The sequence below is a fragment of the Ranitomeya imitator genome, chromosome 10, assembly GCF_032444005.1.
Source record: "Ranitomeya imitator isolate aRanImi1 chromosome 10, aRanImi1.pri, whole genome shotgun sequence".
Classification (NCBI taxonomy): domain Eukaryota; kingdom Metazoa; phylum Chordata; class Amphibia; order Anura; family Dendrobatidae; genus Ranitomeya; species Ranitomeya imitator.
Genome location: NC_091291.1, coordinates 71,647,580 through 71,672,479, shown reverse-complemented (window position 1 = coordinate 71,672,479; position 24,900 = coordinate 71,647,580). Strand labels below are relative to the sequence as shown.

The window sequence follows — 24,900 nt, the reverse complement described above, 5'->3', positions numbered from 1 at the left end:
GGCATTTTTGCTGCATTTTTTTGCTGCGTTTTTATGCTAATTTTCAGCTGCTTTTTTACAATACCAGCAAAGCCTATGAGATTTCAGAAATCTCATGCACACACATTGTTTTTTTTGTGTGATCAGTATTTTGTGCTTTGCTGCATTTTTTTGGACATAGAGCGTGTCACTTCTTTCAGTGTTTTTTCACCCATTGACTTGAATGGGTGTTGAAAAAAACGCAGCAAAAACGCAGGTATCATTATTTGCTGCGTTTTTGCTGTTGGAAATTCAAGGACATTAGCATGGACAAAGAGAAAAAAAACACCAAAAAACGGACCAAATACGCACCAAAAAAAGCAACAAAAACGCACCTAAACCTGCGTTTTTGATGCAGCTTCTTTCCTGTCAAGAAGATCAGGTTTTGATGCAGGAATAATATTTTATTTAATCTTAATATTTAATGAATCAAAACGTTACATAAAGAGAAATTCACCCCTCGCTCTCCTAAAGCTACGCATTTCAGCGGATGACTTTATCAAGTAAAAGCATATGGCCCAATGGCATAATTTAAATATATAAAGGATACTGTATAATGGTGCCACATAGTGCTCCAAACTGTATAATGTGCCCACATAGTGCTCCATACTATATAAAGGCCAAATATGATGCACAATACTGTATAATGGCCCCACATGGTGCTCCATACTGTATAATGGCCACACATAGTTATCGATTATACAGTATCGAGCACCATGCCGGGCCATTATACATTATGGAGCATCATGCGAGGCCATAATACAGTATGGAGCATCATGTGGGGCCATAATACATTATGGAGCATCATGCGAGGCCATAATACAGTATGGAGCATCATGTGGGGCCATAATACAGTATGGAGCATCATGTGCGGCCATAATACAGTATGGAGCATCATGTGGGGCCATAATACAGTATGGAGCATCATGTGGGGCCATAATACAGTATGGAGCATCATGTGGGGCCATAATACAGTATGGAGCATCATGTGGGGTCATTATACAATATGGAGCATCATGTGGGGCCAATATACAGTATGGAGCATCATGTGCGGCCAATATACAGTATGGAGCATCATGTGCGGCCAATATACAGTATGGAGCATCATGTGCAGTCATTATACAGTATGGAGCATCATGTGCGGTCATTATACAATATGGAGCATCATGTGCGGTCATTATACAGTATGGAGCATCATGTGCGGTCATTATACAGTATGGAGCATCATGTGCGGTCATTATACAATATGGAGCATCATGTGGGGCCATAATACAGTATGGAGCATCATGTGTGGCCATTATACAGTATGGAGCATCATGTGCGGCCAATATACAGTATGGAGCATCATGTGCAGTCATTATACAGTATGGAGCATCATGTGCGGTCATTATACAATATGGAGCATCATGTGCGGTCATTATACAGTATGGAGCATCATGTGCGGTCATTATACAGTATGGAGCATCATGTGCGGTCATTATACAATATGGAGCATCATGTGGGGCCATAATACAGTATGGAGCATCATGTGATGTCATTATACAGTATGGAGCATCATGTGGGGCCATTATACAGTATGGAGCATCTTGCGGGGCCACTATACACTATGGGGCATTATGTGGGGCCACTATACACTATGGGGCATTATGTGGGGCCATTATACAGCATGAAGCATCATGTGGGGCTGTTATACAGAATGGCCTGACAAAAAAAAAAAAAAAATTACTACTCGCCTTAGCCCGTTCCAATGCTGATCTGGTCTCTTCATATATCACAATCCGACCTGTGGGCACATGTGCCATCTCCTCAGCAATAGTGCTGCTACTCTCCTCAGCCCACGTGCCATCCCCCTACTCAGGATGCGCGCAGACTGATGGGATGCTCGCGACCTGATGTGATGACGTGCATCATGATGGGACAGCGCGTGCAGAGGAGAGCGACGAGGGAGATGGCGAGCGGGCTAATGAGTTATGGCGACACCAGTTTTGAGGAGTTGGAATGTGCCCACCGGGCGGGCTCTGTGCCCCCTCTGGCACGTGTGCCATAGGTGCGCCATCACTGCTCTATAGACTGACATTGTAAAAGAGACTTCCGTCTCACAGTATAGAATGAGCTGGCAGGTCTCATTAGCGGTGACGTCACTGAGAAGAGCAGAAGAGTGAGCAGCAGTAGGGGAGTGTATGAACACACTCGCACCACGTGCACGTATACACACGCGTCATCCATACAAGAGTTAGTGGGAGATATTGGAATAGCAGATTCATTGTTCCTTCTGTTTTTTGTTGTTTTGTTTTTTAAGGTTCGGCTCCTGCTGTTGGCGCTCATAGCAATGACCCTTGGTCTTCAAGTCCTTCTATGGCAGCTAAGCAGACGACGGACCCATGGGCTCCTGCAGCCACCTTCTCTGACCCCTGGGGAGGCTCTCCTTCTAAACCAAGTACAAATGGGACTGTGGGTAGGTCCTTCTTTTGCTGTTTTCTGACAACACTGCTCTCAACACCAGCAGCTTTCAGTAATGCAGCCTCAAGCTTTTGATCAAATGATCAAATGTTTGGGTGAGTCTCACCATTAACTTCTAGGGCAGTAACAAAAATCCCATAGAAGTGAATAGCGAGAGCTGCCCTTGTGCACAGCCAGACCCCATTTATTTTACACTTGATATCTGAGGTGGGCCTGCTTCAGACAAGCCATGAATGAGATTCGCCTTTGATAAACTGCTAAGCAGCACTAGCTGTGTTTCCTTTTCTATGTGTGTGCTGCAGCCCCCCGATGGTGGAGCGGTGGGGCCTTGTGGCTATTCCGCAGTATGCTGGCAGTGTTCTCCACCATGCCTGCTGCCTATGACTTTCCCTCTGCTCTGCTGCGTTACTGGATTATGACATAAGGTTTCCAAGAAACTATATGATGCATATCCAAACTATTGGTACATAAGTTGTGGACTTAATGTACTTGCTTTATTTCTAAGACGTGTTTTCCTTTTTTGTTGCAGACTTTGTGTTATTCCAGATTTTTGCTAATCAGGCATCATTCTTTTAATGATGCTTCATTATTTTGGCTGTCTTTTGTGGGACTTGTCTTGTTTTTAACCTGCTTGTCTTTGTATATGTGCCTGTCTGTCTGCTCCACCTGCCTCATTAGCCAGTGCCACCTATGACCAGTTCATCAGTTCTGCAGATAAAGATGAGTTTTCCGATTTTGACCACCTGAGGACCACCCTTCCCCATTCAGGAAGCAGCACAGGTTTGGAAGTGCTTTCTTTCCTACCTGCTTGCTTACTGTGAATCCATTGCCCCTCAGCTTTTTGCTTTGTCTTTTGCACATGTCGCTGTTCTGTGTCTCAGTACTATAAATGTTTTTTTCTTTAAAATGTTATTGGAGGCAAAGAAGCAACTATTAGAAACGTAAGCATTGTATGTTCCTTTATTTTTTCTTTGCAAATGATGAAAGCAGCTACTCCTACAATCATCCTCATCGTCTGTCTGTACAGATGGCCCACTTGCTCTGAGACCGCCATGGTGCCCGCGTTAGTGAATGAGCAGAACCCAAACTTTAAGATGGTTTTGTTACATTAAACAATCGCCCATCAGCTACATATTTGCCAATCAAGGATGTTTAATAGCTTACACAAAACCCAAGATAAAAACAAACACATAACAAACTATAGCATAGATACTTGGTTAACACTTGATATATAAAAGCCATCCACTGTGACATGACAAAGGTGTACCCAATTGGGGACTGTCCTTTCCTCTAGTATTAAAACCTCACCTTAGTGTTCACTAGGTACCCCGTGCTCTTTACTTGTACTATTACTTACTACAGGGCATAGGCCCATTTTCTTTTTATGTTGGGATTTGGCTGTGGAATGGCCGGTGTGAACATGCTCTTACCCATTGCTCATATGCCAACTTATGCTCTGGCTTATTTCTTTTGTTTAACCTGTTAACACAGACAGACCATCTTCCCTGCACATAGAACCATCTGTCATCAATCACTCACTGCACATAGGCTGCAATTGTTCTCTGCAACACTAGTCCAGTTTACACAGCGCGATGTGCTGCCCACAACACAGGTCCAGTTTACACAGCGTGATGTGCTGCCCACAGCACAGGTCCAATTTACACAGTGCAATGTGCTGCCCACAGCACCGGTCCAATTTACACAGTGCAATGTGCTGCCCACAGCACCGGTCCAGTTTACATAGCGCGATGTGCTGCCCACAACACACGTCCAGTTTACACATTGAGATGTGCTGCCCACAACACAGGTCCAGATTACACATTGAGATGTGCTGCCCACAACAGAGGTCCAGATTACACATTGAGATGTGCTGCCCACAACACACGTCCAGATTACACATTGAGATGTGCTGCCCACAACAGAGGTCCAGATTACACATTGAGATGTGCTGCCCACAACACACGTCCAGATTACACATTGAGATGTGCTGCCCACAACAGAGGTCCAGATTACACATTGAGATGTGCTGCCCACAACACACGTCCAGATTACACATTGAGATGTGCTGCCCACAACAGAGGTCCAGATTACACATTGAGATGTGCTGCCCACAACACACGTCCAGATTACACATTGAGATGTGCTGCCCACAACAGAGGTCCAGATTACACATTGAGATGTGCTGTCGACAGCACAGGTCTAGTTTACACAACGCAATGCACTGCTCAGTATGGTGATTTTTCTTCTTTTTAAGTCAAAAGTTAATTTAGTCTGATGAACGAGCATTCCATTTGATCCTCTGGTGATAGTCAGCCATTTTACACTGCGCGGTTGTCCGGAAACGATCATTCCTAGGATAGTGCACTCACATTGCACAGTCTTTGAAACAGTACATGTTTCATAAAGATAAGGATAATAGTGAAATTATCATTTACATTTGATTTGCTAAAGAAGTCTCAGTAAAGAAATGGCAAAATTATAACAGAGGCACCAGCCAACAACAACACGTGTATAACCTTATTCCTATTGGGAGCTTCTGCAACAATAGGAAAGGTCATGGTGCTGATGCTCAAAAGTGTAATGGAAGAGTCATTGATTGAAGCAGAAAGGATTGGTGAGTGCAGCTTTTTCTGCTTCCATTAATGACTGTTTCAGTAAAGAAAATTTTTTTCATAAGCCTCTTAACTATGTGTGTGATGTAGTACAAGTGTATTAACTGATCAGTCTTCTCCAGTGTCCAGCGCGTCTCCTGTCCTCTTCTGGCCCATGGGAGTGACAGCTCTGCTCCTGTCCTCTTCTGGCCCATGGGAGTGACAGCTCTCCTCCTGTCCTCTTCTGGCCCATGGGAGTGACCGCTCTGGATCGACAGCTCTGCTCCTGTCCTCTTCTGGCCCATGGGAGTGACAGCTCTGCTCCTGTCCTCTTCTGGCCCATGGGAGTGACCGCTCTGGATCGACAGCTCTGCTCCTGTCCTCTTCTGGCCCATGGGAGTGACAGCTCTGCTCCTGTCCTCTTCTGGCCCATGGGAGTGACAGCTCTGCTCCTGTCCTCTTCTGGCCCATGGGAGTGACAGCTCTGCTCCTGTCCTCTTCTGGCCCATGGGAGTGACAGCTCTCCTCCTGTCCTCTTCTGGCCCATGGGAGTGACCGCTCTGGATCGACAGCTCTGCTCCTGTCCTCTTCTGGCCCATGGGAGTGACAGCTCTGCTCCTGTCCTCTTCTGGCCCATGGGAGTGACAGCTCTGCTCCTGTCCTCTTCTGGCCCATGGGAGTGACAGCTCTGCTCCTGTCCTCTTCTGGCCCATGGGAGTGACAGCTCTCCTCCTGTCCTCTTCTGGCCCATGGGAGTGACCGCTCTGGATCGACAGCTCTGCTCCTGTCCTCTTCTGGCCCATGGGAGTGACAGCTCTGCTCCTGTCCTCTTCTGGCCCATGGGAGTGACAGCTCTGCTCCTGTCCTCTTCTGGCCCATGGGAGTGACCGCTCTGGATCGACAGCTCTGCTCCTGTCCTCTTCTGGCCCATGGGAGTGACAGCTCTGCTCCTGTCCTCTTCTGGCCCATGGGAGTGACAGCTCTCCTCCTGTCCTCTTCTGGCCCATGGGAGTGACCGCTCTGGATCGACAGCTCTGCTCCTGTCCTCTTCTGGCCCATGGGAGTGACAGCTCTGCTCCTGTCCTCTTCTGGCCCATGGGAGTGACAGCTCTGCTCCTGTCCTCTTCTGGCCCATGGGAGTGACAGCTCTCCTCCTGTCCTCTTCTGGCCCATGGGAGTGACCGCTCTGGATCGACAGCTCTGCTCCTGTCCTCTTCTGGCCCATGGGAGTGACAGCTCTGCTCCTGTCCTCTTCTGGCCCATGGGAGTGACCGCTCTGGATCGACAGCTCTGCTCCTGTCCTCTTCTGGCCCATGGGAGTGACAGCTCTGCTCCTGTCCTCTTCTGGCCCATGGGAGTGACAGCTCTGCTCCTGTCCTCTTCTGGCCCATGGGAGTGACAGCTCTGCTCCTGTCCTCTTCTGGCCCATGGGAGTGACAGCTCTCCTCCTGTCCTCTTCTGGCCCATGGGAGTGACCGCTCTGGATCGACAGCTCTGCTCCTGTCCTCTTCTGGCCCATGGGAGTGACAGCTCTGCTCCTGTCCTCTTCTGGCCCATGGGAGTGACAGCTCTGCTCCTGTCCTCTTCTGGCCCATGGGAGTGACAGCTCTGCTCCTGTCCTCTTCTGGCCCATGGGAGTGACAGCTCTCCTCCTGTCCTCTTCTGGCCCATGGGAGTGACCGCTCTGGATCGACAGCTCTGCTCCTGTCCTCTTCTGGCCCATGGGAGTGACAGCTCTGCTCCTGTCCTCTTCTGGCCCATGGGAGTGACAGCTCTGCTCCTGTCCTCTTCTGGCCCATGGGAGTGACCGCTCTGGATCGACAGCTCTGCTCCTGTCCTCTTCTGGCCCATGGGAGTGACAGCTCTGCTCCTGTCCTCTTCTGGCCCATGGGAGTGACAGCTCTCCTCCTGTCCTCTTCTGGCCCATGGGAGTGACCGCTCTGGATCGACAGCTCTGCTCCTGTCCTCTTCTGGCCCATGGGAGTGACAGCTCTGCTCCTGTCCTCTTCTGGCCCATGGGAGTGACAGCTCTGCTCCTGTCCTCTTCTGGCCCATGGGAGTGACAGCTCTCCTCCTGTCCTCTTCTGGCCCATGGGAGTGACCGCTCTGGATCGACAGCTCTGCTCCTGTCCTCTTCTGGCCCATGGGAGTGACAGCTCTGCTCCTGTCCTCTTCTGGCCCATGGGAGTGACAGCTCTGCTCCTGTCCTCTTCTGGCCCATGGGAGTGACAGCTCTGCTCCTGTCCTCTTCTGGCCCATGGGAGTGACAGCTCTGCTCCTGTCCTCTTCTGGCCCATGGGAGTGACCGCTCTGCTCCTGTCCTCTTCTGGCCCATGGGAGTGACCGCTCTGCTCCTGTCCTCTTCTGGCCCATGGGAGTGACAGCTCTGCTCCTGTCCTCTTCTGGCCCATGGGAGTGACAGCTCTGCTCCTGTCCTCTTCTGGCCCATGGGAGTGACAGCTCTGCTCCTGTCCTCTTCTGGCCCATGGGAGTGACAGCTCTGCTCCTGTCCTCTTCTGGCCCATGGGAGTGACAGCTCTGCTCCTGTCCTCTTCTGGCCCATGGGAGTGACAGCTCTGCTCCTGTCCTCTTCTGGCCCATGGGAGTGACAGCTCTGCTCCTGTCCTCTTCTGGCCCATGGGAGTGACAGCTCTGCTCCTGTCCTCTTCTGGCCCATGGGAGTGACAGCTCTGCTCCTGTCCTCTTCTGGCCCGTGGGAGTGACAGCTCTGCTCCTGTCCTCTTCTGGCCCGTGGGAGTGACAGCTCTGCTCCTGTCCTCTTCTGGCCCGTGGGAGTGACAGCTCTGCTCCTGTCCTCTTCTGGCCCGTGGGAGTGACAGCTCTGCTCCTGTCCTCTTCTGGCCCGTGGGAGTGACAGCTCTGCTCCTGTCCTCTTCTGGCCCGTGGGAGTGACAGCTCTGCTCCTGTCCTCTTCTGGCCCATGGGAGTGACAGCTCTGCTCCTGTCCTCTTCTGGCCCATAGGAGTGACAGCTCTGCTCCTGTCCTCTTCTGGCCCATAGGAGTGACAGCTTTGCTCCTGTCCTCTTCTTGCCCGTGGGAGTGACAGCTCTGCTCCTGTCCTCTTCTGGCCCATGGGAGTGACAGCTTTGCTCCTGTCCTCTTCTGGCCCGTGGGAGTGACAGCTTTGCTCCTGTCCTCTTCTGGCCCGTGGGAGTGACAGCTCTTCAGCTTTCCCGGCCCACAGTGCTCTGGGTGTTGTTATTGCCATTTAAGTCTATCGGAAGCAAAGCAAGGCTTCATAGACTTCTGCTTCACACACAAACCCCTGTGTGAACCCCAGTGAGTCTGCTCTCAGACCTCATGGGCCAAAAGTGGACTGGAGCGGTGCGAGGAACCTTGGAAGCCACCGGTCGTTAAGTATTTTAATACACTTATGCACCATTCCATACTTAATTAGCATGGCTTAGGGGAAACCTTTTTACTGAGACTTCTTTACTTTGTATTGTCACATCTATGGGCAGCGTTAGCTATTTTGTTATGATTAAAAGACGAGCTAAAACTAGTACAAGGATAAATGGTGGTCCAGCAAATGACATTTCCCACTGTATGCTGACATATAACACTGTTTTATGCTCCTTTGTGGTATGTCCCTTTATAGGGAAGTAGCCACAGACTTTTTTCTTCGTCCTCCCAAAGCTTTGAGGGGCCCCAGCTATCTGTGAGCTGTTGGATTTTCGTCTGTCATGCTGAGACGACCGTGTGTATGTGTAGGGGAGGCCAGAGGAATAGCTGCTTGCTCGTGAAGCGGGTGGCTGACTGCTATGCAGGGTGCGGGGCTCTGCTTCCATTAGAAGTCTAGGTCAGGTGTAATCCTCACCATCTGACTCCGATACCAGCCTCTGATGATGTGGGCAAACAGTGGCATACGCTAGTGTTTATCACATTTAATAAATGTATACAGTAAATGTTTAATAAACCCACCAGTGTTTACCACCAGGATGGGGTGCGCTGGGTGCACGGGGGAATTGGGGGCTTTACCAGCAGGGCCGTGGGTGTATGGCCGGCTTTACAACCTGCTGTGTACGATTTCTTTGTGCGTAGCATGAGGTTTAATAACGTCAGTCGGTTGCACATGTATATAAACACCGTGTGCACTGCTATATTATGGTGCAGAGACTAGGTTCCCAAACCATCCAGTAAATCATACAAAAGTCTCGCACTCAACTTAAATCTTATTGATTGATGGATTTTATTGGTAGCACTGGAAACGTTTCAGCCCTTATCGAGCTTTCATCAGTCACTACAATGTTTGAAGAAACAAAATATATACATAAAAAAACAGTGTGTAAACAAAAATAAAAACAACCAAATATATGAAACAAAGTATATACAAATTCTCACAAAATTTTACAATAGCCAAGGAAATATTTCATAAATTCATTAAACGTGTCACGTAGCAGTAAGAATACGCGTATAAATTCTCGCTCGATAGAATTTATGGTGGATAGAGGAAACACACATACCGTGCTGTGCCTTTAAACGTGTATCGATATTATCCTAAATTGGGATGCAGATCGTGCCTGATGCCTATTATAGCATAAGAAAAGGGTTTTGTAGCACTATAGCATGGACTGAGAACAGTGAAGCCCTGATAGAAAGAAATCATACTCACAGTCAAATGACTGCTAAGAGATAAAGTGGTGATTTCGTGTAGTCCACAGAATATCAGAGACAAGGAGAGCTGTAAACAAAGGTAGGGGAGAGAAAAGGTTTATAACCATGTATAATAAGAGCTGTATAAAAAGAGCTCTTTAGGCTGGCCGCCCCTGAGGTTATTACCTCCTTCCATTACCTATACAAGGTAAATCACACATTAGGATGTTACCGTAGTATGCAGCTCTTATTATACATGGTTATAAACCTTTTCTCTCCCCTACCTTTGTTTACAGCTCTCCTTGTCTCTGATATTCTGTGGACTACACGAAATCACCACTTTATCTCTTAGCAGTCATTTGACTGTGAGTATGATTTCTTTCTATCAGGGCTTCACTGTTCTCAGTCCATGCTATAGTGCTACAAAACCCTTTTCTTATGCTATAATAGGCATCAGGCACGATCTGCATCCCAATTTAGGATAATATCGATACACGTTTAAAGGCACAGCACGGTATGTGTGTTTCCTCTATCCACCATAAATTCTATCGAGCGAGAATTTATACGCGTATTCTTACTGCTACGTGACACGTTTAATGAATTTATGAAATATTTCCTTGGCTATTGTAAAATTTTGTGAGAATTTGTATATACTTTGTTTCATATATTTGGTTGTTTTTATTTTTGTTTACACACTGTTTTTTTATGTATATATTTTGTTTCTTCAAACATTGTAGTGACTGATGAAAGCTCGATAAGGGCTGAAACGTTTCCAGTGCTACCAATAAAATCCATCAATCAATAAGATTTAAGTTGAGTGCGAGACTTTTGTATTATTTATTGGTTGCACATGTATGGCTGGACCTTTGCTTGGGTTTTAATCTCCCAGTTAAAAATACAAAATGATAGCAATGGATTATTTGAAAAAATTGGTCGAATAGAAGTAAAACGTAGAACAAACGCCACGATTCCATAAAGGGGAACCTGACTCGTAATTTTAGTAACTAACCTGTCCCCAGTGTGCTGGTAGTGATGCGGTGTGTGTCACCAACACGATGTCTTCAATGAAAACCGACCTAATCATCTCCAAAATCACAGTATAGGTATATAGTACCTTCTCTATCAGTCATAGGGGAGGGGCTTCATTTTTTTTTTTGGTCACGGGCTGATCATATTGTTGACACCCACGCACTCTGATGTTCTGGGGTGCGTCATGGGAATCTGCTCTAAAATCCCGCGCTAGTGCAGTGTTAAGCGGCTCCACAATATGACGAGCCCGTGACTGAAAGAAAATGAAGCCCACCCCTATGACTGACAGAGAAGGTGCTGTATAACGACACACAGTGGTTTTTGGAGATGATTACACCGCAGTTTCGATTGGGAAAGTGTTGGTGACACATTGTATCACTACCAGCATACTGGAGACCGTTTAGCTGCTAGAAATGATGTGAAAGGTTTCCTTTAAGACTAGTGATGTTCACACTGTTGTTGATGAGGGGCGAGGTGAAATGCGATGCTCCCTGATTCATGAAGAGACGCATGTCCTAATAAATAGGTGAGGCGCAATGAGACGAGCACCTCTGTGTAACGCCTCGCCCCAAGGCTTACTCCAGTCCCTGCTAGAGTAAGATTTGTGGTGGTGTGAACACCTGCGCTCATCGCGATGTCCCCCGTCCCAGACTCACCTGCTTTCTCAGAACTGGAGGGAAATGGCATGAGAACGCCAATAGTCGCTACGTTTATCGCGGTCTCCAATTGCGCCAAAATGTTACAACTTTTCAAACCCTTTACAACAGGATTCTGACTTAAAACACCGGTGAATTGGGGCCAATCTTTCTACTTTTTTTATTTATTTTTTATTTTTTCATTTTTTTTAAAGGAACACTAAGCCTAATAATGACTAGTTTCTGGTTTTGCTTCTTATCCAGAGTCATGTGGCAAGGCTCTTTATGGGGTCGATAATTACATCCAGTAGGTGACCTTAAAGTTTGTCCTATCCCTCCCTGAAGAGGATATTTGCATATATAAATTCCCAGAGGAACATTTTATGGCCTATAAGTCTCCTTACACTGGCTTGCCACTATCCGCAAAAAGAAATGTCCCCCTTAGGTCCCATTTCAGAATCCTCTCATCTATCCAAACCAGATCTCCTGCTTTGTGCTGATGAAAGGCAAACACCCCGACACATGTCTGCAAATGGTGATTCTGTTTGGCTTCTTATCCCAAGTCATGTGATAAGGCTCGTTAATGGGTCGATACTGACTTTTAGGATTTCTACATCCAATAGGTGGTGCTAGTAGTCATGTCCTCTTCCTCTCTGAAGAGGCTATTTGCATGTTTAGACAAAAAAATCTAGTTAACCTTTCTGTTAATTATTCTGCAGCATTCTCTGCATGATCCTTAATCGATCAGCCTTGTAGAAATCCTGAAGGCGACAGTGGTTAAAGGGAACCTGTCACCTGAATTTGGCGGGACTGGTTTTGGGTCATATGGGCGGAGTTTTCAGGTGTTTGATTCACCCTTTCTTTACCCGCTGGCTGCATGCTGGCCGAAATATTGGATTGAAGTTCATTCTATGTCCTCCGTAGTACATGCCTGCGCAAGGTAAGATTACTTTGCGCAGGCGTGTACTATGGAGGACAGAGAATGAACTTCAATCCAATATTACAGCCAGCATGCAGCCAGCGGGTAAGGAAAGGGTGAATCAAACACCCAAAAACCCCGCCCATATGACCCAAAACCAGTCCCGCCAAATTCAGGTGACAGGTTCCCTTTAATCTTCTACTAATTAGTTCTTTCTTCAGCTGGTGGCCAACTGAATGTCTGCCTTCTTAGTTATGTTGGTAGAGCTAAGCCATCCTTCGTCCTACTGCAGATAGGTCATGACCCGGAGGCTTCGGCCACAGTCCAGTTGTCATACAGCCGTACACGGGACACTGTAGAGGAGGGCATGGCTGAGTTCTTGGGATACGTGGGGAATATTTCTTCGGTTTCCCAGATGTCATTGTAATGTGAAAAAGAACAGATTTAGTGAGGATGTTTTTTTTTTCTATTTTACATTCTATTTGATTTTATAATGTCTCTTATAAACTTTACATATTTTTAAATATGTGCCTTGGCCTTGCGTAAAGCTTCCCCTTTTTTGGAGTTTCTATGCTATGATTGCTTTATGGCCACACATAAAGGAAAATTAGTTTGGTGCATACAGTATGGAGATATATGATGGGATCTGAGCTTAAAGGGAAACCGTCATATTATTTTTTAGCAACTAAACTATCCCCAATGTGTTGTTAGTGATGCAATGTGCATCACTAACGCGTTGTTTTCAGTCAAAACTGTGTCTTAATCTTCTCCAAAAATCACAGTGTATAGTTATATGGCATCTTGTCTTTCAGTCATAGGTGTGGCGCTTAATTTTCTTTCAGTCACAGGTTCTCCTATTGCCACCCCTATTACTGAAAGAGAAGGTACTATATTACTATACAAAGTAATTTTTGCTGGTTTGATTGAAAACAATGTGTTAGTGATGCACATTGCATCACTAACAACACATTGGGGATAGTTTAGTTGCTAAACATGACATGACAGGTTCCTTTTAAAGCAGTGTTGGTTTTCTCCTGTCCGATAACTGTTCGTTTACCCAAATCCATCTGTTACCCTCCCTTCCTTTGAGGTACACTCTGTGCGCATCTTTTCCTCCTCCAACTGGCTGTCATTTACTGCCCCCCAGGGACAGCTACCAGCTTCTTCAACCACTTCACCACCTGGCTACTTCATTTCCTCTCCATGGACATCCCCACTATCATCATGGTTGACTTCAGCATCACCATTGCCACTTCCCTCTCAGCTGCCACTAAACTTCTATCTCACTTCCTCCTTTGGCCTCACTTCTGCAGCCACTCACAAAGATGGCCACACACTGGACCTCATCTTCATCCGCCTCTGCTCCCTTTCTAACCTCTGTAACTCACCTCTCCCTCTTTCTGACCACAATCTACTTACATTCTCTTCTCTCTCCTCTTCAGGTCCATAATCTCCACCCCACAAACTTGCATACACTCGCAGAAATCTTAAGTACCTAGATCCACACTCTCTCTGAATCCTTTCTTCTTCTTACAAACATAAGTTCCCTACACAATGCGGATGTCACCACCGCTTTGTAGAACACCACAATAGATGCAGCTCTTGAATCGATCGCCCCTCTCACACATACCAAAGCTTGCAAAATCAACAGGCACGCCTGGCTCACCAGCCTGACCAAAGAACTGAGACTGGCTACCCAGGGTGGGTAAGCAGAGATGGAAAAGATCCAACTCCCACGAGCACTTCATTGCATTCAAACAGTCTCTCGCTACTTTCAAGGTCACCCTCGCCACATCAAAACAAACCTACTTCTCATCTCTCATATCCTCCCTGTCTCACAACTGTAAACAGCTATTCAACACTTTAAATTTTCTCCTCCGTCCCCCAGCACCTCCTCCCTCTCCACTCATCTAAGCTGAAGACTTTGCCTCATCCTTCAATCAGAAGGTTGATAACATTAGAGAAAGTCTTTGGCCTACAACCCCCAAAACACCTCTTCCTAACTACTCAGCCCTCCTCTAAAATCTACTTCTCCACCATTACAGAAGATCAACTTTCCTCTCTACTCTCAAGATCACATCTCACCACCTGTGTACTTGACCCAATTCCATCCCACTTACTCCCAAACCTCACCACAGTCTTCATCCCAACCCTAGCCCTTCAACCTATCACTAACAACTGGTGTTTTCCCCTCATGCTTCAAACATGCCTCAATCACACCCATCCTCAAAAATCCGTCTCTTGACCCACCCTCTGTATCTAGCTATCGCCCCATATTACTTCTCTCCTATGCCTCAAAACTACTGAAAAAATGCTGCTGGAGAAATATTGTATTGTGGTGTCCTGATGAAGAAGTCTTGTACTTTGAAACGCGTTGAATAAATCCACGATCTAATGGCTACATATTTGGACCTTGAATCATTCAGCAGCGCAGTTTAAATCCACGTTTTACCCCCCCCCCCCTTTTTTTTACCTCAAAACTACTGAAACAACACGTCCATTTCAAACTGTCCTCCCACCTCTCTTCCTGCTCCTGCTTCTACCACTTCCAATATGGCTTCCGACTGCATCACTCCACTGAAACTGCCCTAACTATAGTACCCAGTGACCTACTAACTACCAAAGCCAAGCAACACTACTGTCGTCGTCCTCCTCCTGGACCTATCCTCTGCCTTTGACATCCTCTTATCTCTTGGCATCACAGACTTGACCCTATCCTGGATCTCCTCACACCTAACAGACCGGACATTCAGCGTTTCCCGCTCACACACCACCTCCTCACCTCGCACCCCATCTGTCGGAGTCCCGCAAAGTTCAGTCCAGGGGTCCCTGCTCTTCTCCATTTACACCTTTGGATTGGGACAGCTCTTAGAATCTAACTGCTTGCCGTATCACCTCTATGCTGATGACACACAGATCTACATCTCTGTATCCAATATTACCTCTCTACTAACCAGAATACCACAATGTCTGTCCGCTGTTTCATCCTTCTTCTCCGCTAGATTTCTTAATTTTAATATGGACAATACAAAATTCATCATCTTTCCCCCATCTCACTTGACTCCCCCAACAGACCTATCCATTAACATAAATGGCTGCTCAATCTCCCCAGTCCCACAAGGTTGCTGCCTTGAAGTAACCCTTGACTCTGATCTCTCCTTCAAACCACATATCCAACCAGTTTCCACTTCCTGCCAACTTCAACTCAAAAATAATTCCCTGACCCGTACATTCCTCAACCAGGAATGTGCAATAACCCTGGTCCATGCACTCATCATCTCCTGCCTTGAATACTTCAACCTCCTACTTTGTGGCCTCCCCTCTAACACTCTCGCACCCCTCCAATCTATTCTAAACTCTGCTGCCCGACTAATCCACCTATCTCCCCGCTATTCCCCGGCCTCTCCCCTCTGTCAATCCCCTTCACTCGCTCCCCATTACCCAGAGACTCTAGTTCAGAATTCTAACCATGGCATACAAAGCCATCCACAACCTGTGTCCTACATACATCTGTGACCTCATCTCCCGGTACTTACCTGCACACAACCTCCGATCCTCACAAGATCTCCTTCTCTATTCCCCTTTTATCTCTTCTTCCCACAATCACATACAAGATTTCTCTCACGCATCACCCCTACTCTGGAACCCTCTACCACAACACATCAGACTCTCACCTACCATCGAAACCTTCAAAAAGAGCCTGAAGACCCACCTCTTCCGACAAGCCTACAACCTGCAGTAACCACCAATGACCAGCCCTACTCTCACCTACTGTATTCTCACCCATCCCCTTTAGATTGAGAGTTCTCGCGGGCAGGGGCCTCTCAACTCCTGTACCCGTCATGACTTTTATATTTTAAGATGATTGTACTTGTTTTTTATGTACACCCCTTTTCACATGTAAAGCGCCATGGAGTAAATGGCGCAATCATAAGACTGACCACCTATCTATGCAGAAGAAGTACTAAACTGTTAGATTGGAGATCACATTCCAAAGCTGCCCATCATAAGTGTTCAGAATGTGAAAGGCCACTGAACTGGGATGAAAATAGAACATTGCTTGTTAGTTACCATTATGTCTTCAGAAAATTGCTATAAATACCATTTTAAGATTGCGTTCACGTGTGGTTTAGCTGAAGTTTCAAATTGTCAGCTTTCACTTTTTAGTTTACTTTTTTTCCCAAAAAGTTCTCAAATTCTTTGCACTTATTTCATGCTCTACTTCATTGCTGGCTGGCCATTTTGTTCACACATTTTGGTTACCTATGTATAATTATAAGTATACTTACTTTATTGCCATTCTTTGTTTTTCCTGCAGGTGAGCTAGATCTTCTAGCTGGAGAAGTTCCAATGTCTCGATCACTTGGATCAAAGAGTCCAGATGCCTTTGACATGGCAGCAATGAGTGGCTCACTTTCTGAAAGCTCCAGGCCTACAAGGAAAACACCCGAGTCATTTCTGGGGCCTAATGCAGCCCTAGTAGACTTGGACTCTCTTATTTCAAAACCCACCCTACAAAACACAAAAACCTCAAACCCCTTCCTAGTTACAGGTGAGTGATAATTAAAATAAACCTACTTAACCATAGAAAACATAAAATGCTTGATCTTTACCTTTTTAGGTGTGCTCCCTCATGTGTTTGTATCTGATCCTGCGACATTTATGGCTTATCAACATAAATGCAACATAAACTATATAGACAAAAGTATTGGGATCAATACATATTACACCTTCATGAGTTTTTGTCACATCCAGTTATACATCCATAGATCTAAAAATAGTTCTTCCCCCACTTCGCAGCATAACAGCTTCCACTCTTTTGGAAAGCCTTTCTACAAGATTTCTGAGTTGTTTTGGCCCATTAATCCAGAAGAGCATTTGTCTTCAGCTGCTGATGTTAGAGAAGAGGGCCGTCCTCATAATCTGTGTTTTAGTTAATTCCAAATCTGTTCAGTGGAGTTGAGGTCAGGGCTCTGTGAGGCATGGTCAAGTTGTTCCACACCAAACTCGCACTACCATACCTTCATGAACTTTGTGGTAACAGTTTAGGGAAGGAATTTTTCTGTTCCCCATGACTATAAGCAAACGCAAAGTTGGACTTATACAATTGTCCAAAATGTCTTTTACGGTGGAGCATTAAGATTCCTCTTAACTGGAACCACAGGAGCCTATGCCAACCCCTGAAAAAGGTCCATTGCATTATCCCTTCTCTAACAATTTACATTAGGCATACTGCCGTGCCTACAGGTAACGGGTCTCCTGGCATCATGCAGCTGCTTGACCCTGGGTACCCATGCCATGAGGTTCCTGGTAGAGTTATTGATATTAATGCTAGAGGTGGTTTGCGGTAAAGGCAGAAGTCTTGAAAAATAAGTCAACACAAAGGATTCTTACAACCAGGGGGCATTTATTACTTGTGGATAAAAGGTGATTCTGGCATTTAAGTAGGTAAGGTTTTTTTTTTTTTTTACTGTTAGTGCTCATGCAGACATCCGTGCAAATTGGTGTGATATCTGACCTCCATGCACAGACTGGCTGTGGCTCCTTCAACTGGAGCATCATTGCTTCATATCTACCTTTTGAGGTTGTCACGCTTAATCAGGAGAGCCGTGGCAAGTCCATGCATTGCCGTCCAAGAGTCTCCAGAGTTGGGGAACATTGCCTGAGCAGAAGGAATCAACTGTTTTTAGGATTAACCTTGTATGCGGCTTTGTTCATATGTCCTTCGCAAAGATTAACTTGCCCAATTCCAGCCTTGCTGAAGCATCCCAGATCAACACCTGTTAGTGTAATGGTTAGATGGAGACCTGGAGAGGCTTACAAGCCACAGTGTCTTGCACTCACTGTGAAATTTGGTGGAGGATCGGTGTTGATCTGGGGATTCTTCAGCAAGGCTGGAATTGGACAGGTTGTTCTTTGCGAAAGACGTATGAATCAAGCTGCCTACAAGGTTATCCTGGAAAAACAGTTGCTTCCTTCTGCTCAAGCAATGTTCCCCAACTCTGAGGACAGGTTTTTCCAGCAGGACAATGAGCCATGCCACACAGCTAGGTCAACCAAGGTGTGGATGAAGGACCACCACATGAAATTCCTGTCATGGCCAGCCCAATCTCCAGACCTGAACCCCATTGAAAACCTCTGGAATGTAATCAAGAGGAAGATGGCTAGTCAAACAAAGAAGAACTGCTTACATTTTTGTACCAGGAGTGGCATAAGGTCACCCAAAAGCAGTGTGAAAGACTGGTGGAAAGCATGCCAAGACGCATGAAAGCTGTGATTAAAATCATGGTTATTCCACAAAATATTGATTTCTGAACTCTTCCTGAGTTAAAATATTAGTATTGTTTTCTAAAATGATTATGAACATTTTTTTGCATTATTTGAGGTCTGCAAGTAATGCATTTTTTTGTTATTTGACCATTTCTTATTTTGAGAAAATAAATACAAAATGTATTGCTTGGAACTTCGGAGACATGTCAGACGTTTATAGACTAAAAGAACAATTTACATTTTACTCAAAAATATACCTATAAAGAGAAAAATCCGATAAACTGAAAATTTTTCAGTGGTCTCCTAATTTTTGCCAGAGCTGTATCTGTATGTATGTGTATGTATGTATGTATGTATATATATATATGTATATATATATATATATATATATATATATATATATATATATATATATATATATATATATATATTCATACAGCATACAATCTGTCTGGGTCAGGGACAAGGGTACATCATCCCGCTTAAGTAAATATAGATTTTTTTTTAATATACATTTTTTTCAATAAACGATTACCATTATATACGTATGCGTCTAATATAATTGCATATGTTTTGTTACACACGTTTATTTCCTTTGTCTGTATTGGAACAATACAAAACAAACAGAAGAAAAAAAGGTAAATCGGACTTAATTTCACACACAACCTCAGTAATGGGTTGGACAAAATTGTTGGCACCCTCAACTTAATATTTGGTTGTACACCCTTTGGAATAAATAACTGCAATCAATTGCTTCCTGTAAACATCAACAAGCTTCTTACACCTCTCAACTGGAATTTTGGACCGCTCTTCTTTTGCAAATTGCTCTATGTCTCACATATTTGAAGACACCTTCTCCCAACAGCAATTTTAAGCTTTCTACAAATGTATTCAATGGGATTTAGATCCAGACTCATTGCTGGCTACTTCTACAGCCCTTTGTTTCCATCAATTACTGGGTGCTTCTTGAAGTATGTTTGGGGTCATTGTCCTACTGAAGACCCATGAACTAGGATGCAAACCTAGCTTTCTGACACTGTGCTCTACATTGCAACCCAGAATCCTTTTTAATCTTAAGATTTCATGATGCATTGCACACAAATAAGGCACCCAGTTACAGAGGCAGAAAAAAAATCTTTAAATTTCCACCATGCTTGACTGTAGGTATTGTGTTCTTTTCTTTGTAGGCCTCATTCTGTTTTCTGTAAACTTAAGAATGATGTGCTTTATGAAAACGCTCTATCTTGGTCTCATCTGTCCACGAGATGCTTTCTCAGAAGGGTTTTGGCTTGCATATATTTTGGAAAACTTCAGTCTAGCTTTTTTTTTGTCTGTCAGCAGTGGGGTCCTCCTGCCATAGTGCTTTATTTCATTCAAATGTTAATGGTTAGTTCCCACTGACTGATGCACCCTGAGTCTGCAGGAAAGTTAGAATTTATTTGGCACTTGATTGGTGCTTCTTATCCACCATTCGGACTATCCTGCGTTGCTACCTTTCATCATTTTTTCTCCGCCGTCCATCTACAGGGAGATTAGCTATAGTGCCATAGGTTGTAAACTTCTTGATTATGTTGCGCACTGTGGACAAAGGAACATCAAGATCTCTGGAGATGGGCTTGTAACCTTGAGATTGTTGATATTGTTCCACAATTTTGGTTCTCAAGTCCTAAGACTTACCACAGGTGAGTTTGAACGAGCATCACATGCTTGAGACAAAGTTGTATGCACACAATTTTGGAAAGGTGGTAAAACTTTTGTCCAGACCATTTTGGGGGTTTTATGTGAAATTATGTCAAATTTACCTTTATCCTTTGTTTTGTTTTTGTTTTTTTTGTGGCGTTCCATTACACAGAAAGGAAAAATGTGTATAACAAAAATGTGTAAGGCAACGTTCACATTAGCATTGTGTGGTGCTGCGTCGGGTGCAGCCGCGGCGACGCATGCGTCATGCGCCCCTATATTTAACATGGGGGGCGCATGGACATGCGTTGTCTTGCGTTTTGTGACGCATGCGTCATTTTGGCGCAAGCGTCATGGTGCAGAGGACGCTGCATGATGCATTTTTTTCTGCACCAAAAATCATGCAAAAATGAACGCATGCGTCACAAAAAGCTGCGTTTTGCATGCATTGTGCGTTGCGTCGACGACCCAGCACCTCACAACGCAAATGTGAACTTGGCCTAATCGCACTAATTTTCTGGGAAAAATACTTCCTTTTCTGGAATAATTTCAAGGTTTGCAACAGTTTTGGCCATTACCACGCCCCCGCAGTTGGATATGTGAGCAGTCAGTCCCACCCATCTCTTTGACTACTCCTAAACCTGGCCCTAATAAGCCCCATTAACTCTCTCAGCACTATACATGCTGGAGTCTGCTTTCCTCAGGCATCACTGAGGCTACCTCGATAAAACATATCTCCCTTCAAGGACCTGTCCGGTGGCCATCTTGATATTACTATATATACATATGTATATATGTAAGTGTATATATAATGTCTTGTAAAAGGGCTTCACATCTGGACATGATTTTTTTTTTTTTTTATTATCCCAGCATGCTCTGGTGTAGTATATGGCCTCCAAGTAGTGTATGTAGGAGCCACTGCTTGTTACCAGTTCTGTCTCATAAGGCTATGTGCACACGTAGAATGGTTCTCTGCAGATTTTTCCACAGCGGATTTGATAAATCCGCAGTGCAAAAACGCTGCGGATTTACTGCGATTTTTGTGCGGATTCCACCGCGTTTTTATACCTGCCGTTTTCTATTATGGAATTAACATGCTGCGGAATGTAAACCGCTGAGTTTCCGTGCGTTTTTTTCCGCAGCATGTGCACAGCGTTTTCAGTTGCCCATCGGTTTACATTGTACTGTAAACTCATGGGAAGCTGTTGCGGACCCGCAGCTGCGGAAACGCTCCGGATCCGCACCACAATCCGTGCGTGTGCACATACCCTAAAGCACTTGTGCACTGTGAGGATTATCTGGTGCAATTTGCATACTTCTGGCCACATTCCAACTAGAAGTGAGGCCGCTCATTATATGTCTAGTCGGCACATGACCTGTACCGGAATATCCTCACAGTGCAGTGCACACGATTAGAGGATTCACTTGAAGCCTAAGATCAGACAACCCATTTAATAAATTGTGTGGGAAAAGCAACTGCATGATGTTTACATATCTGTATGTTTTATTATAGGAGGGACCAGTTCGAGTACAACAAATCCATTCCAACCCAACCAACAATCATCTCTTACATTGAATCAGCTTCGTTCCAGCCCAGTGATGTCAATGGGACAGCAAGTTACCCCTGCTGGACAGACCCCTGCAACAATTCCATATAGTTCTGTGTCACCCATGGTGTCAGTGTCCCCTATGGCCCCAGGAATCCCTCTAGCCAGCGTGTCCCCAATGGTTGGAATGCAGCCTGTGGCTGGAGTGGGGGGCTTTCCAGTAGCTGCAGTGCCTCCAGGTGTTCCTCCCATGAGCTTGCCTGCTATGATGCCACCGCAGCAGTTGGTGACACAACCAGTGGTCCCGAATCTATCAGCACAAGCTGTGACTAGTACCACCAACCCTTTCCTATTATAACAGGCTGTGGGATCATTGAGTTTGTAATGGTGATGATGGGGGGTGATGGGTCAAACAATGGCATCATCTTGCGACAACCACAGAATGTCCCTGGTTCTTACATCTTTTGTGGCAACCCTGTATTAGCAGCATCCATGAATTTTGGTGTCTGCTTCCTTTTTCACTGTGCCTCTGAATACCAAGAAATAGTATTTTTACCCCTCCTCCGAAGTACAGGTAAAGGTGTTTAGGATGAAGACCATAGAATTAATATTGTTTTCTGCAGGATAATTGATAATCAGTAGTGTTATGCCAGAATTTTAATGTCCGAGTTATTTCCGTTTGCCGCACCATCATCTTTTTTGCATTAATTAGCAGCACTTCACAGTATATGGTTCATTTTGTTTGCTTTTGCCTAGTAGCAGTCCATGAGCTCTCGACTTGAGCAAAACTTGCTTTAAACATCAGTTTTTTTTTTCCATATGAAATGAGTGTTTTGCCTACACGATTTTCCCTCCATTTCCGACCTAACCCCGTTTGGCTCCAGTTCTGCACATTGCTTCCTTTCCCCTCCCTATTAATGCCGTGTTGGTGGTTCCAGGTGTAAGTCCAGCACATTACGAGAACGCCCTACTAGAACCATTTATTGATAGAACACTAAAAGACTAAGCTCTTTAAATTCCAGATACAATTTTCTGTTGAGCAGGGGATTATTGGGGGATTTCTGGGTTGTATTGCCATAATAGCAGGACATTTCCTATTTATTAGAATGAATTCATGAATGCTGATTAAGTGGATTTTTAACCCTTGAGTTTATTCCATTTCTTTCCTATTACCATTACAAATCAAATCTGTGATGTTGATTTGTTTGATAACCACTTAATAAACTGATGGCTTTGCTTGGTGTGCTGTCCATCGAGTCCTGTTGAGTATGAAGTTCTCACACTCTCCCTTAGAAGAGAAAACCGTGTCCAAATAACAAAAGTCTGGGAAAGTTTCATCAGCTTTTCCTTTATTTTATTCTTTTAAGCCCTTGTTGTCTTGAAGATCGACAGTAAATGAAAATCCGTGTGTGGAGTATTGTCTTGTATGGGAATATAATGTCATACATTATATCTGATCAATTTCTTTCATTTTTATGTGTATGTTCTCTCAGTGATTTTGATTTGTGATTTTCATTTGAGGAAGGCAACTTTCCGTAAGTGATTCTGAATGTCTGTCATTTATTAAACACATCTGGACATACATGGTCTAAATGGATCCGTCCTTCAGTGCTGTACTCACGTGATGTCATGATTGTCAGCCACGCACATATTAGCGGAGCCCCACATGTAGGACCGAGAAGTCCTGGTTCCTAGCCTTGGAAGACTGTTGGTGTAGCCTCACATTACGGCAGTCCTAGACCAGAACGCATACGAAGACTTTCATTCTCAGAGCTTTACGAATGCCCCTCTTTCAGCTCCAGTCTATGCAGCTTTTTCGTGGGGTGTGTGATGGCCGCTGGACTGTTTCATTAGGTAAGGCAGTCTGCATCTGTGAATCCGCTTTCACAGAAGGCTTGGCTTAGCTGATGAAATGAGACCATCTGGAGCCCTCAGACTGCCCTGGTGGCAGCTTATCTCCTGGGGGACCAGAAGGACCGTCCATTGGTAAACCAGTGTGACCGTTCTTCTCTCCCTCTACATAATCTGTAGTTGGGCAAGCAGTAGGTCCCCAAATGTATTAGACTGCAGATATCTGACAACTTGAGGAACTTAAAGGGAATTTGTCAGCACTATTTCACCCCCTCCACCCCACAAAAAAAACTACCGTATTTATATGTGCATATTGCGCTTTTAAAGACAAGACCAGTGATACCTTTACATGACCAGTACGAACCCGTTACTGAGAAACCATTGTTTGAATTCAAATGCAAATGGTCATGGTAGATCTGAAGCATCTGTCACTCCAGCTCTATTCCCCACCAAGCGCTGCTGCCACCTTCACCGACTACATTTTCTGAAGTCGCACAGCATAGAGACTGTCAGCCGAGAAAGAAGAGGTGGTGCTAGGTGGGGAATAGAGCTGGAGTGACAGAGGCTTCAGATCTTCCATGGCAATTTGCATATTTAATTTATAAACTGATGTCTCAGCAAAGCTTGTGTGAAAGAGGCACATGCAGTGCAAAGAACACCAGTGGCCAGGACTACGGTGTCCAGATGAAATCATTGGGGTTTGATCCTCGTGATCATATGTCATTGCTGTATAATATAGTGATAACCCTTTGAAAAGATTTTTACCAAGAAGAGGAGTGTTATATTTTTTTTTTTTTTTTCTGGTTAATGATTACGAGAAGTTTGTTTTAACAAAAATCCATTATTGCCTGAATAATAGGAATGATGAAAAGTCTATATTGTGAAAGGGGAATATTGCTGTTATTATAAGAGTTTGCACAACGTACAGTAAATCCTTCCAATAGACTTTATGCGTCTGCCGGGGCATCTGTGACCGGACTAACACAAATGCCATTGTGTCTCTTTATGGAACCTGACAATAAGCCCTGGTGAGGGTAGACAGACCGGTATGTGTGACAGGCTTCACAGGTCAAGACGCTCATCCAAATGAAGACTTTGGTTTTAAAGTAATGAATTATTTGTGTGTCTGTTTTTGAGAAAGCTGGTCTTCAAGAGCACATGTCGTTTTTTGCTCACCATAACGGAGTCTGTGATCAATAACCTTTTTATGAATCTGCTGGCTAGTAAGTGCTGCAATCCTTGGTCCACATGCAGTTTTTTGAGTAATGACTGTTAGGCATGGGGG

The 24,900-nt window shown here is 44.9% G+C and overlaps 1 protein-coding gene across 5 annotated transcripts in view; it reads left to right on the top strand.

Moving 5' to 3' along the window:
* The window catches only part of LOC138651746 (epsin-1-like), a 142,961-nt gene extending 119,615 nt beyond the window's left edge, over positions 1–23,346 (top strand). For 4 of the 5 annotated variants that reach the window (XM_069742201.1, XM_069742203.1, XM_069742202.1 and 1 more), the window contains 3 exons: positions 2,318–2,473; positions 16,586–16,819; positions 21,731–23,346. In XM_069742201.1, coding sequence (XP_069598302.1) covers positions 2,318–2,473; positions 16,586–16,819; positions 21,731–22,122 — 782 coding nt within the window. In that variant the 3' untranslated portion in view covers positions 22,123–23,346. Of the gene's footprint in view, positions 1–2,317; positions 2,474–3,156; positions 3,259–16,585; positions 16,820–21,730 lie in introns of all 5 variants that reach the window. The other variant, XM_069742204.1, reaches the window with a different exon arrangement.
* Positions 23,347–24,900: the final 1,554 nt, after the last annotated feature.